At 37.2% G+C, this 16,331-nt stretch overlaps 1 protein-coding gene across 9 annotated transcripts in view; it reads right to left on the reverse strand.

Moving 5' to 3' along the window:
- Positions 1 to 16,331, reverse strand: part of LOC110460550 (dedicator of cytokinesis protein 4-like) — a 154,779-nt gene that overhangs the window by 22,801 nt on the left and 115,647 nt on the right. For all 9 annotated transcript variants that reach the window (XM_021513520.1, XM_021513521.1, XM_021513525.1 and 6 more), the window contains one exon: positions 13,364 to 13,462. In XM_021513520.1, the coding sequence (XP_021369195.1) occupies positions 13,364 to 13,462 (99 nt within the window). The remainder of the gene's footprint in view (positions 1 to 13,363; positions 13,463 to 16,331) is intronic.

A 16,331-nucleotide genomic window follows, 5' to 3' on the forward strand; every position in this document is an offset into this window, starting at 1 on the left:
CTTAAGGATCCCTGTCCTATAGCACTGTGGTTTCCTATATATAGTAACCTCCCCTTAAGGATCCCTGTCCTATAGCACTGTGGTCTCCTGTATACAGTAACCTCCCCTTAAGGATCCCTGTCCCATAGCACTGTGATTTCCAATATGCAGTAACCTCCCCTTAAGGATCCCTGTCCTATAGCACTGTGGTTTCCTATATATAGTAACCTCCCCTTAAGGATCCCTGTCCTACAGCACTGTGGTTTCCTATATACAGTAATCTCCCCTTAAGGATCCCTGTCCTACAGCACCGTGGTTTCCAATATACAGTAACCTCCCCTTAAGGATCCCTGTCCTACAGCACTGTGATTTCCTATATACAGTAATCTCCCCTTAAGGATCCCTGTCCTACAGCACTGTGGTTTCTTATATACAGTAATCTCCCCTTAAGGATCCCTGTCCTACAGCACCGTGGTTTCCTATATACAGTAACCTCCCCTTAAGGATCCCTGTCCCATAGCACTGTGATTTCCAATATACAGTAACCTCCCCTTAAGGACCCCTGTCCTACAGCACTGTGATTTCCAATATACAGTAACCTCCCCCCAAGGATCCCTGTCCCATAGCACTGTGATTTCCAATATACAGTAACCTCCCCTTAAGGACCCCTGTCCTACAGCACTGTGGTTTCCTATATACAGTAACCTCCCCTTAAGGATCCCTGTCCTACAGCACTGTGGTTTCCTATATACAGTAACCTCCCCTTAACTTCCTTAAGGATCCCTGTCCCACAACACTGTGGGTTTCCCCTTAATACGGTATAACCTCCCCTTAACTTTCTGTTTGGATATAGCTGTTGCAAAATTGGGCCAAGACACTTCCACTGACAAGGTAGCTCAATGGGTTAGAGAGATAGTATAACAATCTGAAGTCCTGGGTTCGAATCTCGGCTCCACTGATTGTTTTTTACACTCAGAACACTGTTGTTGATTTATTTATTTTATCTTTATTATTTCTCACAAAAGTCATCAAAGGTATTGTTTTCTTTTCAGAAATGATTTATTAAAGCTAGAGTCATGCCAAAAAAAAAAAAGTTTCCAACACTTTATTACAGTTTGTGACAGTGGTACGGGGATCCTTAAGCCTTATGCATTTCCACAGACAATACATGTATTTGGTGACACATGCTTCCTCATACTGTAAAAAATAGTTGTCAGTGTCTAGTTCTCTTTTCCAGCATCTCTAAGTTATACAGTGAGTTCAGTTGGGTAAATGCGTTTTCACACCAAAAGGATATTCCTAAGATTCAATTTCAACCCATTACCATGGAAACCCGTGAAAAAATACACAAGTAAAATGCTGTGTGAAGCCCTATGAGGGAGGATTGGTTTTCCTTAAGCAGTTTTTAAATTGCATGTAAGATTCCGGTTTGAAAAGTCCAGCAACTGTTTTCCTTTCCAAGATTAATTTTGAACATGTTTCTAAAGCAAATTTTGTGATCAGGTAGAAAGCCACTGATATATAAAACTTTTCATGATTAAATCAGTGATTTTTTTTCTAGGGCAATGTTTTTAATATGATTAAGTGTAATTGTCATTTGACTGGAAATCAGAGATGTCCTCTTTCTTTCCGATATATCATGACCGCAGTCAGCTAGCGTTACAGTCTGCTCTTAAAGCCGCCACAACACACACCTAAATGCTGAGCTGACTTTATTTACTGCAAGTCGCGTGACCTAAAATATCTAATGACAACACAAAAGCATGATGTGTACATCACCAAAATAATTACTTTCATCTCAGATCTAAAGAAAAATCATTTCAGTGCAGGATATTCTGGAAATTTCTTTTCCTTTAATTTCTTTTTTTGCATTATGTAGACCTGATATTACTGTAGGGATATAGCCATCAAACTTTTTACTATTCTAGACCAGAACTGAGGCGATATCATGTCATGTACAGGAAATATCACAAAACAAGTCATTTCACTTTATATACGAGTGTTTGTTTGTGCAGAAAACATGATATGTTAACAGAGACGTGTCTATGTGGTTATTAGTATATACAACCTATATCTACCTACTCACCAACGCAATACGTTGAAATTTTTTTTGAGAAAAGAACCCATTTAATTTAAAAAACAACCCATAAATCCATAAGTCTATCAAAATTGAATTTAAATGTGTATACCAATTCTACATGTAAGGTCTATAAAGGGTAGACATGTAGTTATTTACTAGTTTAATTACACAAGTACTGCTGAGAATTGAAGTTTCTGGTAATGGAAACCACATCACATTTGAAGTAGTTATATATTTTTTTGGTTTTACGTAATGGCGTCCCCTGTGTAGTAATAAAGTGTTGGTAACAGAACATCAAAGACCACTATTACACAGACCCTCCAACACCAATCTCAGACTTTATTATAGGGGTCAAAAGGTTAAACTCGTCATTATCACTGTCCTATGACCTGTGTTCAGGACATAGGCCCAACACTTGAATTTTCTTCAACATGGAGACATTATAATTAACACATCTACTGTACTGCCTGTAGCACTTCATATCACTCACTACCAACACAGGAAGGTAATACTTATGGAAATAACATAAATTTCTGAAGAACTGAAAGCAAACACCTCTAAAGACAGCAAGACAGGAAGCGATCACAAATAATACAACTAAGGACAGGAAGTAGACACTTATTTCGGATGGAAAACAGGAAGTGGCTACCCAAAATATGATAGGGAACAGGAAGTGGATGACCAAAATATGACAGAAATATGACAGAAAACAGGATGTGGATACATGTAGAAATAAGACAGAAAACAGGATGTGGATACATGTAGAAATAAGACAGAAAACAGGATGTGGATACATGTAGAAATAAGACAGAAAACAGGATGTGGATACAGGTAGAAATATGACAGAAAACAGGAAGGGGATACATGTAGAAATAAGACAGAAAACAGGATGTGGATACATGTAGAAATAAGACAGAAAACAGGATGTGGATACATGTAGAAATATGACAGAAAACAGGAAGGGGATACCTCTGATATGCAGCACAGATATTTTTTAATGTTTTTAATAGAAATTTGAAGGAAGTGGACAACTATAAACAGAGACAAATATCTTTGTAATATTTACTGGTAAAGTAAACATATTGTGTAGGGTATAAATCAGGGTACCTGTCAACACAGTGGTTGTATACAGGAGGTAGTGAGGATTATAGAAGTGCCAGGGAGAGGTCAGAAGCTGCAGATTCTGACAAGATGAGGAATGGTGCCTGTAGGAGGGGGTGCCTGGTCCCAGCAGTGGTACCCCTCCCTAGACTGGTGCCTGGTCCCAGCAGTGGTACCCCTCCCTAGACTGGCTGTCTGTGGGTCTGATTTACACCAAACACAAACACATTACCATACTGGGGGAAGGTTGTTCACTTCACACCATTATAGCAGCACACTGAGGGTGGCAACAGGTGGTTATAGCTTCTGTCATTACCACCGGGAGCACGCTATTGTATCCTTTATTGTATCCTGGCAATCACATAACCTTCATCACATCAACATTGAGTCAATGGACCCAATTGAGAACAGAATCTGCCCGTAAACGTTATAAAAAGCATATCTCTTAAACATGGAAATCTGTCTGGAAATCTTTGCTCTGCATGAGGTGATCTGACCTGACATCTCTCCAAAACTCACACAGAACATTTCACACCGATTTATGTACCCAGACATGTACACACATAACAAAATTCTCAAAAATGCAAAGTATTCCATTTGGTTTTTGAGAAACTAGATTGAATTATCTAAACTTAATGCAAAAGCCAGCATTCTGATTATGTACATTTGGTAAGTACAGGATCTTTTATTTTTCTCAAATTTAAACCAATGTAAAGGACACCGAAATTATCCATTCTGGAATTTATCTACCATCCTGTGACCTTGACCCTCATTTGTTGAGCTGACTTATCTCCTTAAAAACCTACTAAAGTTCATCACCGTGGCTACCATGACGTGAAAAGGATGAAGTAGCTCACACTGGGGAGGAAGATCAACAGGAAGTTAGAGGCAATGGACCACAGTGAGAGGTTATCACATCAAGGGCAGATCACTCTACTTGGTAAAGGTTATCATGACATGGGGAGATAACTCTATCACAGACACGTGCAGCTATGTGACAGATATACAGAGCTGGCAGCTGGTGTGTAACTGCCAGACAATAAACCACTCATTACCTACAATACAACTCATCTTCTTTAAAACACAAAATATCTCCGTTACTTTATCAGAGATAGTACCATTTTATCACCAGTAAGATGGTTATCCATTAAGATACATCACAGATCCCTGGCTGGCAACACTTGTGTCAGATAGACTGTATCTGTTTAATGGTGTTGGAAGATTTGTAAGATTGACATGCTGTCCATGGTTAAGTCTATCAGAGGTCAGTCACCAGTGATACAACTGATCCCTACAGAGCCTATATAGGGAGCCTGTAAAAGCTCCTCGTTTGATACTTCTTTTGGGAGTTTTAATATGTGATCTTTCATATATGGTACTTTCATCAAATACATGTATTCTGAAAAAAAGGTTTTTGCTAAAGATGTAACTTTTTGCGCAAAAGAAAGAAATGTGAGAGTAAGTATCAATATGGTTGTAATATGAATTGCTTAGATACATAAACTTTGAATCATAGTAGTCAATATTAAATCCTATGCATCTTTGTACTTTAAATTGATTTTTAGTTTTTATACATCAAAGAAAGGCTAAGCCCTAGGCTAGGACGAAGAGTGACTGTGCTATTTATTTGGTTATGTTCCCTATTGGAACTTTGTGATAGGCATTTATCAATGTTAAAAGCTTTCAGAGATACTGTAAGAAAATTAAGTACATTTTTTGTTGTATTTTTACAAAATCAAGAGACATTGATGACCTTGACTCCAGAATAATATGACCTCTTCCAGACCTTTCCCTGACCGGGGTTTTCAGTCCTTAATTAGCCAGATAGCAAAACTAACCTATTTGACCTAAAGGTCGATGGCAGTATACTGGTCAATGTTTTTGACAAGGTACTTGACTTGTACTTCAGAGAAGGTGATCTACATAGCTTTCTAATGTTTATGGCGGTGAAGTGGTACCATGGCAACCACTTGAGGGGTCAGGCTTACTTTCACAACCCCTGGCTGTGAACACAGACGGAAGTCGTCAAGCCTGATGGGCAAACTAAACAGATTAAGTACTTCATAGCACCTCAGAATAATAAATTAAAAAATCTGCACACACAAAAATTTGAAGAAAAGAACTTTTCAAACAGATATAGCAATGTTTTTTATCAATAATTTTCAAATCACAGCAACATGTTTGTTTTCTATAGGATAATGACTAAACAAGCAATTTATGGAAAGAAAAGTTATTCTTAAAAAGAATTGAATTAAACACTTTTTGCTTTATTTGTGTTTTACGTCCTATTAACAGCTATGGTCGTTAAAGGACGTGCCAAGTTTTGGTGGTGGAGGAAAGTCGGAGTTCCTGGAGAAAAAACACGACCTACGCCCAGTAACTGGATTAAACACAAAACACTGAAACTATCAATGGTGCGCAGGCATAAATTTTCAATGAACAACCATTATGTTAGTTTTTTAATTAGTACTCTGTATTATTGTCCTGAATGTCCAAATCCTCCCTGTCTGTAATGAGAAATCTGATATTTCGTCTTTGCGTATTGCAGAGTTATCTTCTCTTGTGAGGAGGGATTGATTGTTTCGTCATTTGTTTTTGAGAGGAACGTCATCAATTTTTGAGAAAACGACGCAATTTTCTCACACAAACCAATGACGTAACAATCAATACCTGCTCACAAGAGAAGATAACTCTGCAATATGCAAAGACGGAATACTAGGACACGTATTCATGAAACCGATCTCATGCTCAAACCAATCTTATTGTTACCGTCTTAAAGCATGCTACTCGGTAAAAAGTCAAGTGTAAACATTAGAAACAGTATCTGGCTTTAAAGTTTTCCTAAAATTTATCAAAGTGACATTGACAAAACATAACCTTTCATTAATATATCACCGGGACAAGAAATTGAGCTTGAGCAGAGAATCTGACTTTGAGCGTGAGAATGGTTTCATGAATATGAGCCCAGGTAATGTATTTGTACTTCAGTAAGATTGGTGGGAACTCTCTGTGATGACAGAACCATCCTTCTAATAATATAAATAATGAATCAACACTCCTAGAAAACTTTAAATATTACCAAAGGACTGGAAATCTGTCGTTAGGTTTTGTAAATTATTGCTTGCATTGTTTTCAAATTAATTTGGACCATAACTGTAGGAAGAATATATGGTATCGGAAGACACTTATTTGCAGGAAATTAATCAAACCAAATTATTGTGTAATATCATAAATCTTTCCAGATTAATAAAACTGTAATGAATAGCATGATTTGTAAGCTTAACATTTAGGCCTTGCATGTGGAGGAGGCAATAAAAGGGAGACAATTTTTCAAATTATATGCCTGTCAGATTTGTACAAAGGCAGATAATTGCTGCGTAATACTGGGATTTCTTTTCCCTTGAAAATATCTGCATGCTTCCAAAATGTCATATCAGCAAAATTTCAAGCATTTATCAAGAAAAAGAAAAACAAGCTATTCCAGAAACCATTTATATAAAATAGAAATGTATTACTTTTCATAAAAATGTTTTGATAAAATATCTTGAGCAGACACACATTTTGTGAAGTCAAACTTTTTAAACTGTTACTGACTTCCTGTAGAATATTCCAGGAGAGATGACTTCCTGTAGAATATTCCAGGAGAGATGGACAATTTTAGCTATCAACGATAAAGCAAAATTACAAGGAACACTGTATGGTATGCTATTATTTTGTGTCCATTAAATCCTACATCAGCTAACGACTCCAACAAAGGTAGCGAGAAACCTAGGCTATCGTTATTAATCTATATACATCAACTGTTTACACCTCCAATAGGTACTTCCTACTGGTGACTTTTCCTGCAAATTGGGGCTCCATAAAACAGAAAATAATGATTTCTGTTTGAAGTTGACATATTGGTATCTGTTGATAATTTCTACTCTTACAATAAATAACACTGAAGATTTTCTAATCTGGTCTTGTGAGAAATAACATTGGTTAGTTTGCAATCATTTCTTGTAAGAAATAACATCGGAAATTTTCTACACATGCCTTGTGAGAGTAACATCAGCCATTTTTAGCCATGCCTTACAAGAAATGGCATCCAAATTTAAACTGAAAAAGTGAAGTAATTAGCCTGCAGTATGCCGGTAATGGTATATCTCCGCCCCTCACATAGCACCCTCACATAGACGACTTTAGAGGTACACAGCTGCTGCCCCCCTGAAGCACTATCTACCAGAATTACATGGGTCACAGACCTTTTCACACACAGATGAATTCTGAAACTCACCCTAGATACGGCAATCATTTTTAATGCAATATTTTTCCATTTCTTTTTTTCAGATTGAAAAAATTGACTCTAATTGCATAGCCATGTCGACTTCCCACATGGTGTCCGCACTGCACCTATCCCTGTGTAAACTATGTGAATCTGAGAGTGATTTTGAGGTCTGAAGAATTCAGCATACATGCTTGACTACAGGTAGTTAGATCTGCACCAGTGTGTGAAACACATGTGCAATCTGTGTAGTGTTGAACAACGTTTCCACGAGGCTTGGTCAATAATCGCTCTCCCCCCTCCTTTTCTCCGGTTCTGGTCTCTTTTACTCCCCCACCCCAATCTTTTCTGTCTGTTTTTCTTGCTGGACCTCTCCACCCTTCCCCCCTTGCCTTCCATCTCTCTCCAAAGTCAAAAGACCACCCAGCATTCATCAAAGACTACCATAGCTTACATGTTTCCATCATATACTAAATGAATATATACACAGCCCTCAGACCTACATACCAATAATGAAAGAACTAGAAAATTACAAAGGAGTGAACGATCTACATGTAACAACAAAGTTATTAAATAAAAACATAATTAAACAAAAAAATAATAAAATTTCTTCTTACGATTTCAAATTAAATTATGCCCAGCCTGAAAATAGTGTTAAGGAAGAGATCACTTTACATATGAAAGTCCAATACAATCTTGATTCAGCTGTGTTAGGCTCAGTGTTCTAGGGGGGCAGTATTAATTTGTTTTGTCAGGGCTGGGTCAGAGTTTACCCAGTTGTCCATATGGTCACCACTCCCTGTCAAGGTCACCACTCCCTGTGAAGGTCACAGCTGGAGCCAACATGGGAACCAGGATACCAGCTCACTGGCACAGCACCCACAGACCTGGTGGGCAATTCTTAGTTATTTGACATTATTTGAAGATCAAAAAGATCAAATCGTGAAAAGTTCTAGATGGTGAAAAATGAACTTTACACTTTCCAATATGATATGAGAAATGAGTGTACATGTATATATAAAAGCAAAGAAGTAATCTAGTTCTAGATGGTGAAAAATGAACTTTACACTTTCCTTAAACATCACTTCAATTAAAAGCTAAGCAGTAACCTCTTTGAAATGTGTAATTTTGTTTAATTAAGCTGTATAAAGAAAATTGGTTAGAATAAACATAAGCAATATCTATTTTGCAAAAAACTCTGTGTTTACCCAAAGAGACATTGAACTTAATGCTCCTTACCATCTGTAATTTCTTTTGTTTATCTAAAACCTAACAGAAGGCCATTAAACTCTTTTCTACAATATGTCTTCCGTTTAATTTTGCATCAAGGAACAAAACTTCATTAGGTCAGAGGAACTCTTATGTCAGGAAAACACAATTAGTGATAAAAGAATATCTATATCTGATGTCAACCTTCTCAAACATCCCTCTAATTCAGGTCTTCTGGTCCCAATTATTTTATAACTTCGTCTGATAGTAAAACCGTTTTGGTTGCGGAGGCATCACCACCGCCATCGTGTCACGATATTGGTAGGGCACCGCCTGCTGGTTCCCATCTTTGTTCTGTGTGTCTCACACAAACATTAAATTCCAGCTCCTGGGGATTATTTTCCCACAGACCATTGTTCTACAGCAAAAACTACCAAATTAATTGTTTAATACTATCTTAATACAATTAATTTCATGTTTTCCCACAATAACCATCCCCTGCACATTGCTTGCGGAGGTTAATTAATGCGCCACCCTTGTTTGATGAAAAGCCAATGCTTATTTAGAGATGTGTGGATAGCACTTCAAAAGATCCGAGTAAACTGAATGTTGTGTTTTATGACGAGTGCTGTGTGATACTTATCAACAATGGTGGATTGTTTACCATAGAGTGGTATAGTATACCAGATGTAGATGTTGGTGGCTGGTGGGTAACAAATCAATCTCCTCTTTATACTAACAACCACATTGTTATGGAACTTTCAGCAGCTACTTAAACATCGCAAAAATCTGGCACTCTGAACAGGCTTCTTTAAAATCCTTTGAACATAATTTTTCTTTTTCTTTCATTTCCCATTAAATAATCTTTGATTTGTAAATTAATTGACCTTCTACCTTAGTTCAATTAAAGGGATTTTTCTGTACTTGTTAACATTTCTTTTAAAAGGACAAAATGTGTGGTGGATATGTATTAACATCTCTATGTAATTTTAAAATGCAATATATCAAATGATGTTTTAAAGAAAGTTTTTTGAAAACAAAAGTCATGAGCTGTCTACACTTCAGCCATATTTTCATAATTTTGTGATATTTAAAAAAAAAATGGAATCTGTACAAATCAAAAGTTTTGCTAGATATCTTTCATACAGAAGGTAATTACTGTTACCTAAGAATGTACAATCCACTTTCTAACCCACGACCTTTGACCCTTTTGACCACTTTGTCATACCTGTGTCATGTTTATTGGTAAGCACATTAGGTGTTGAGAACCATCCAGGTAAGTACCTAAACAGGAAGTGATCACAGTACAATGGGGAGGTGTCCAGTAAACATAGGGGCGTGACACAGTACCAGGAAGTGACCACAGTACTGTTGGGAGGAGCCCCAGTAAACATAGGGGCGTGACATTGTATAATATTGTTATGGGGTCAGTTTCCTGTCTAAATAGTACAACATTAAGACTGACCCCAGGCTAACACAGATTGGTCAATCTTACCTGTCTGTGACCTAAGGCTCATCCAAATTAGTCAATAAATACCTGTCTGTCATAAAAAAGTAAACTTGTCAAATTGTAAAACTATTTATGCTGTAGAATGTGGCTCCAATCCAGGATTCCCCTCTCGCTTTACACTTCTATGCAATTCCAAATGACCTTTTAAACAAATGACATTTCAACCAATGACCTTTTCCTAGTATTCAGCCTTAATCAAATTTGGTAACTGAAACTGTTTGAAGTCTCTTCAGTCTAATTTCTAATCAAGTTTTAACTCTTAACATTTAAAATATATCTCAAAACTAATCCAAATTCTCAAAAAAGTTGTCACAATGACAAAATTCAATTTTCTCTTTTAGGGGAAAAATAATGCAACACCTCCGAAACTAAAGGATAAATGGACATGAAGAAATGAAGGCCAATCAACAGCCTTTTGTGTATGTCTCTATTGCTGTAATAGTATCACTGGCTGTCACTAACACACTGTAGCTAATGGAAAAGAATGACCCATCACTCCAACCTGTCTCATCACTGATGAACATGTCAAATGTGTGAACGCATTACAGACATAATGAACGACTGGATAGATTTCTCCGGTCTCATTACCACGGCTGACAACAAATCTTATATAGGAAATACAGAGTGTGATATAAAGGATTGTTTACTGACACAGGGGAAATGACAAGAGTGTGATAGACGGTGTATATAAATGATGAGTGATATGGGGTGGGGGTTGTACAGTTCCCTCTCCCCAGTGAAATGACCGCATATGTTAAAGAAATAATCAGTGATCAGTGATAGAGGTATACAGTTCCCCCTCCCCTGGGAAATGACAGATATCACATATAGGACCGATCAGTAATAGTGATCATAGCCCCTTCCCCAGCACACAACTCATTACACACAAACTCAGGAACCACTGCCGGATCTACTATACACAGATGGCCCTAAACACAATACCTTTCTATCACAGAGGCATTTAATTGTCTGGTGCAGTACAAATATTAGTTATAATGAGGCTGATATTTCCAGAGGGATCATAAATACACATACAACATAACTTTTTATAATAAACATAACAGCTAATTGGTGTGGAGTACATGTATCATTCTAAAGGAAGTTATTTATTGGTCTAAACTTTGGAAAAATCTTTTATTCATATTATTCTTAGCCTCCAGCAAACAGTTATACAGTGTACAGCAGACTTTGGATGTGAATGTTTGTCTTCAAAAGATACAATTCAGAAAAACCCATAAAAGCAAGATACACTGACTTATTTGAGTTTATGCCTCTGTAGGGCACCTTTAATTATGATCTAATGTGATGAAAGTCCACTGATGTACAGAGTTAGGCACCAATAAGGTCCACTGATGTACAGAGTTAGGCACCAATATAAGGTCCACTGATGTACAGAGTTAGGCACCAATTAGTGAAGCAAGCACCTGCTCATATGGTGTTATGTTTTATAGCAACTGGCCATGGGCTGAACTATCATCAATGTGTCCAGTCCACTGGCAAAAGTTCCAAAATAACTCTACAGTACAATTATGAGTCCTCATATCTATCAAAACACCACAAATTATTGTAGATTCTCATAGTAGTAAAACTATGTAATGAAAATCTCCAAACTTCCTATTTCACATTTGACAGCAGTATAGTATTTCTGATGCATATGTCCTCATGTCCAGGCACAGACATGACCCCTAAAGCTTGTACTGTGTAATATCAAACAGATACCTTACAGATACAGGGGAGATGTCTGTGTTTGAAGTGAGATACTGACCCATGATAGGGATCTAACAGGGCCCCTGGGACCTCAGATGTAAGCTGTAGCCCTAATCTTGTTAGTAGACTACAGTGTCCAGGGACCCAGCACCCCTAAGGGACACACCACTTCCCCAATAACTTTAGTAACCAATGCAGCTGATTCCTCTAATGAGATCAAACTAGCATTTCTTTAATTAAGATTATATTCCTGGAGATTTTGATGGCGTCTGGGGATCGTTGACACTGGGTACAAACCACTCCTGGGGATATCCATACTAAATTGGTGATACTCTTATATTTACCAATAAAGCTTTAGGGAGATTTATCCAGGATTTAGTCAAATATAAATGAATTAAATTTTAATAACTTTTAAACCATTTCCTTGTGTGTTTACAGATCTATGACGTTTTGATAAAAAAGCAAAGTTTTAAGAAAGGTTGAGTCTACAGATCAAGGTCCTGACACATAACGATGACTTTTCCATACACACATAATATACATGTAAACAAGCACTAACTCAACACTGTAACACCTAATGGTATAACTACTTCCTAATTCTGTCAGTAGACCCACATTACTCTTATCTATCACATTCCATCATCAAAGGTTTAGAGAGAGCACCCTCCAGATGACTTTAGTAGAGCCATCGTAAATCAGAACTCCAGCCCATTACCGGGTGGTGAGAAGTATATTAACGAATATTAAATCATCGCCAAATTTTCAATAATTTGCATTTCAAAAAGGTCCTTCGTAGTAATTTTGTTTGTTAGCTTTTCCATCCAAAACATGGTGTATTGGTTGGTGCCCAGGGAAACCGCAGGCATCTCTGTGTTCACAGCTAGATTATATATATCGTATTGTTATCCTATCTAATAGCTGTCAAATGTCACACGTCCATGGTCCCACTGGAACCTCCTCCCAGGCTGTGAATTTGTGTTTTTTTCATCGTTAGTTTGATTTTTTTTTTTTTCGTTTCCTTCTTTTATAAGAAATTGAATATAATTGATTATTGATATATAAAATAATATGAGTTGTGAATGGAAAAAACCCACCTAAGGAATGAGGACATTGCGAGAGGTGAAGGAGTTAGTCAGCTTGTATATATATATATCTACGTGACAACATAATACATGTGGCATATTTCTACATTTTTGTGTGACAATTTGGACTTCAAAACAGTTTGTGATGTGTGTGCAGTGACATTATAGCCAAAGGAGTCAGTTACATGTGTTAGTCTGTTGTCCTTGTCTCTATCAACCAAACCAAATAACAGAAATTAAAACAATAAAAACAACTTCCCAATGGGGATTACTTTCACAGTGATTTTTTTTATGCTTTTTCTTCAAAAGAAGTTTTTTCTTGGCTTAGAGATGACACATTTACACACTGTTTTGAACAAACAATTTTATTAAAATCTTAATGAATTTAAGCAATTTGATGTGAATATAAAGGAAATATTTTTGGTTCTTACCTGTAGTCGAGTAGTCGTTCCAGCAGGCTGGTAACGGACAGTATGAACTCGCTGCCATTCTCTTGCAGTGTTGGGTCTGCTTGCACTTTGTCCAAAAGTCTGGAGAAAAATTTCACCATCTTGTTAATAGATCCTCTGTGTTTTCACTCATATAACATAAAGATCTCATCATTGTGTTTTTTCACCGAGATGTCAACGAAAATACCTTCACTAAGATTCTACATAGAACACCATATCATTACCGTACATTTAAACTTAGTATTGTAATTCCTTCATGCGAATAATATGCATCATTTTTGTACCGCAGCACACGGAACTTAAATTCTATAACTGTAAGTACGATGCACTCCAGACTCAGGTTTTCATGAACTCGTGTGGGATCGGAAACATCAAAGTAAATTCTCCTCTCCGCCAGTGGCTTTTGTAGTAAACAAGTTCATCTCTCCAACACGTGAAGTCTACACTGACAAAAACTGACAAAAACTCCCAGTTCACTTAACTTTACAGCAGCAATCCGAGCCAACCTCGTCCATCAACACATATTAGAGTAAACTATTTCATAAATAGATTATTGGAAACACATATGCTTAACAGTTAACCTTCCCCACAAATGTACTGCCACTTTTTGCATAAATACCGGACTTCCGGATAAACACAAAACTTTGGTGCTTAGCAGAAACAATTTTTAATATCCACAACACGAATTTCATCAATCCATCAGGAAGACCAACATTTGCTAAATTGTATAATACAAGAATAGCTCATTGGCAGCTCTGAGTGAGCGCTGGTTGGTGAGAATTGGTTTCCATGTAAACACTGCAGGCACAGCTGATGCTCTAACACCAGTATAGTTTCCAGTGGCCAAAAACATGAAATTAATAAAAAAAAACAAAAAAACCCAAGACCAGCACACTGTTGTTGTGATAGAATAAATCCCAGGGTAAGCTTAGGTGTGACTGGCTGAGGGACACATGTTGCCTGTTCAGTGGAGTACAGTGGACTAATTTTTTAAGTCCCTGTGTAGGCCCTGGGGGAGGTGGTGTTGGTGTGGTGTGGGGTGCTTGCCTCTAGTGACAGGGGGAACCCTACTGTGTACACTGTATCACACACCAGCCAAACTTAGCACTCCACTTTTTTCTGTCAGTTTAATTTCACTTTTACAGCACTAGATTTCTCTAGCAGACTTTTAATCGTAATAGCTTGGAACTAAAATGAATCTACTGGAAGGTGATCATCTTATTTCCTGTATGGGCACATTTGTAACTAATTAACTGGATGTAGCAGAATAAAGCTTGGCAATGGCTTAATTGGTACTGGCGGGTACACTACATTTATAGGGTTTGTGTGCTAACACAGGGTAGGGCCAGTAATAATATGGAATGGTTAAAATTAAATGTCCAAATGTCTGACCACAGCTATGTAGAGATGACCCTAGCGGTCAATGAACATGTCGGTGATACCTGATACTGCTATAGAACTGCTTTATGTACCAATGATCAAAGCCAACAGTCATACCCTATCTCCACACAAATCACTTACTGGCCAGTCAAAACTCAGACACACAAATGTGTGATTACTCCAATGAAGTCATTCAGCAATTCATTGAATATTGATGAGAGTTTTGCTGACTTTCACAATTCCCTGAAAGTTGTAGAAAACTGCTTTGAACCATTCCTGGAAGGTTGTAAAGAATTCCTTTTCAACCATTCTTTCAACACTATAGAAAATTTCTTTTCAACCATTCCTTCAACACCATAGAGAATTGCTTTTCAACTACTCATGAAACATTGTAGAGAATTACTTTTCAACCATTCCCTGAATACTGTAGAGAATCACCATTAAACTATTCCTTGACTGTTGTAGAAAATTTCTTTTTTTCCCATAATGTTGTAGAAAATGACTTTTCAACCAGAGATTTAACTTTCAACCATTCCTTCGATGTTATAGAGATATAACCTCCAACCATTCCTTCCATGTTATAGAGATTTAACTTTCAACCATTCCTTGAAAGCTGTCGAGGATTACCTTTCAGATTGTTGAGAACAGCATATTTTTCAATCAGTCTTTGAAAGTTGTAGAGAATAAATTACAGTTCATCAATGTTTTTTCATCCCATAACAACACAGAGAAATAACCTCATAAAACCGCAGACGACTGTTTACACAGTCAAAACCTCTCCACCAGTCAACACATCAGAACTGAAAGTGAACCTGCTGAATGTTAGCGTAAGTACTCCCACAATGACCGTAGGAAACAATATTAACATTAAACTCTGCACCGCCTGAATATTACCCATGTGAAGATGTGCTGCAGAAAATGATTTAACTTTTAACATTTACAGCCATCAGACAGATAGTGACATTGCCAGTAAGGTACAGACATGTAGACGATGACTATGTATCACTGTACTGTTATACACCCATACCAGGACACGGATCAATTCACCAGAGCTGGCTCAATGGTTTACAACTGACCAATAATGACCAATCCAAAAGTCAAATAGAGTTTTACAAATGACCATGCAGTTCTCTGACCTTGGAAGAGTCCAAGACATGTAAATTATCCTGGTATTAAATAGAGTATTGGGATGATGGTAGCAGCGGCGAAAGAATGTACAATTCTCTATTAAGACATTCAAATGAACTGAGGTAAATTATGGACAGCACAGACACAACATCACTAACGTATTTCTTCTCTGATTTTCTTAGTTCCTCTCCCTTTTAGAACATTTGGAGAAACAATTCCAATCAAATAAAGTGAGAAGTTTTCTTTTGTCTAAATGATGTCATCTTGAGAACTAATGTATGCAATTATGTCCTACATTAATTAATATATGTGTTATTTTGTAATCTACCTCTATGTTTTGCGTTATGCTATTGACCTATATATGCAGTCATTTTTCTGTAAGATACAGGCATTGAGGAACAAACCTCTTAGTGTCCATTTCCACAAAGAAGACCCCCCCCCC

This window comes from Mizuhopecten yessoensis, unplaced genomic scaffold (assembly GCF_002113885.1).
Source record: "Mizuhopecten yessoensis strain PY_sf001 unplaced genomic scaffold, ASM211388v2 scaffold10431, whole genome shotgun sequence".
Taxonomy (NCBI): Eukaryota; Metazoa; Mollusca; class Bivalvia; order Pectinida; family Pectinidae; genus Mizuhopecten; species Mizuhopecten yessoensis.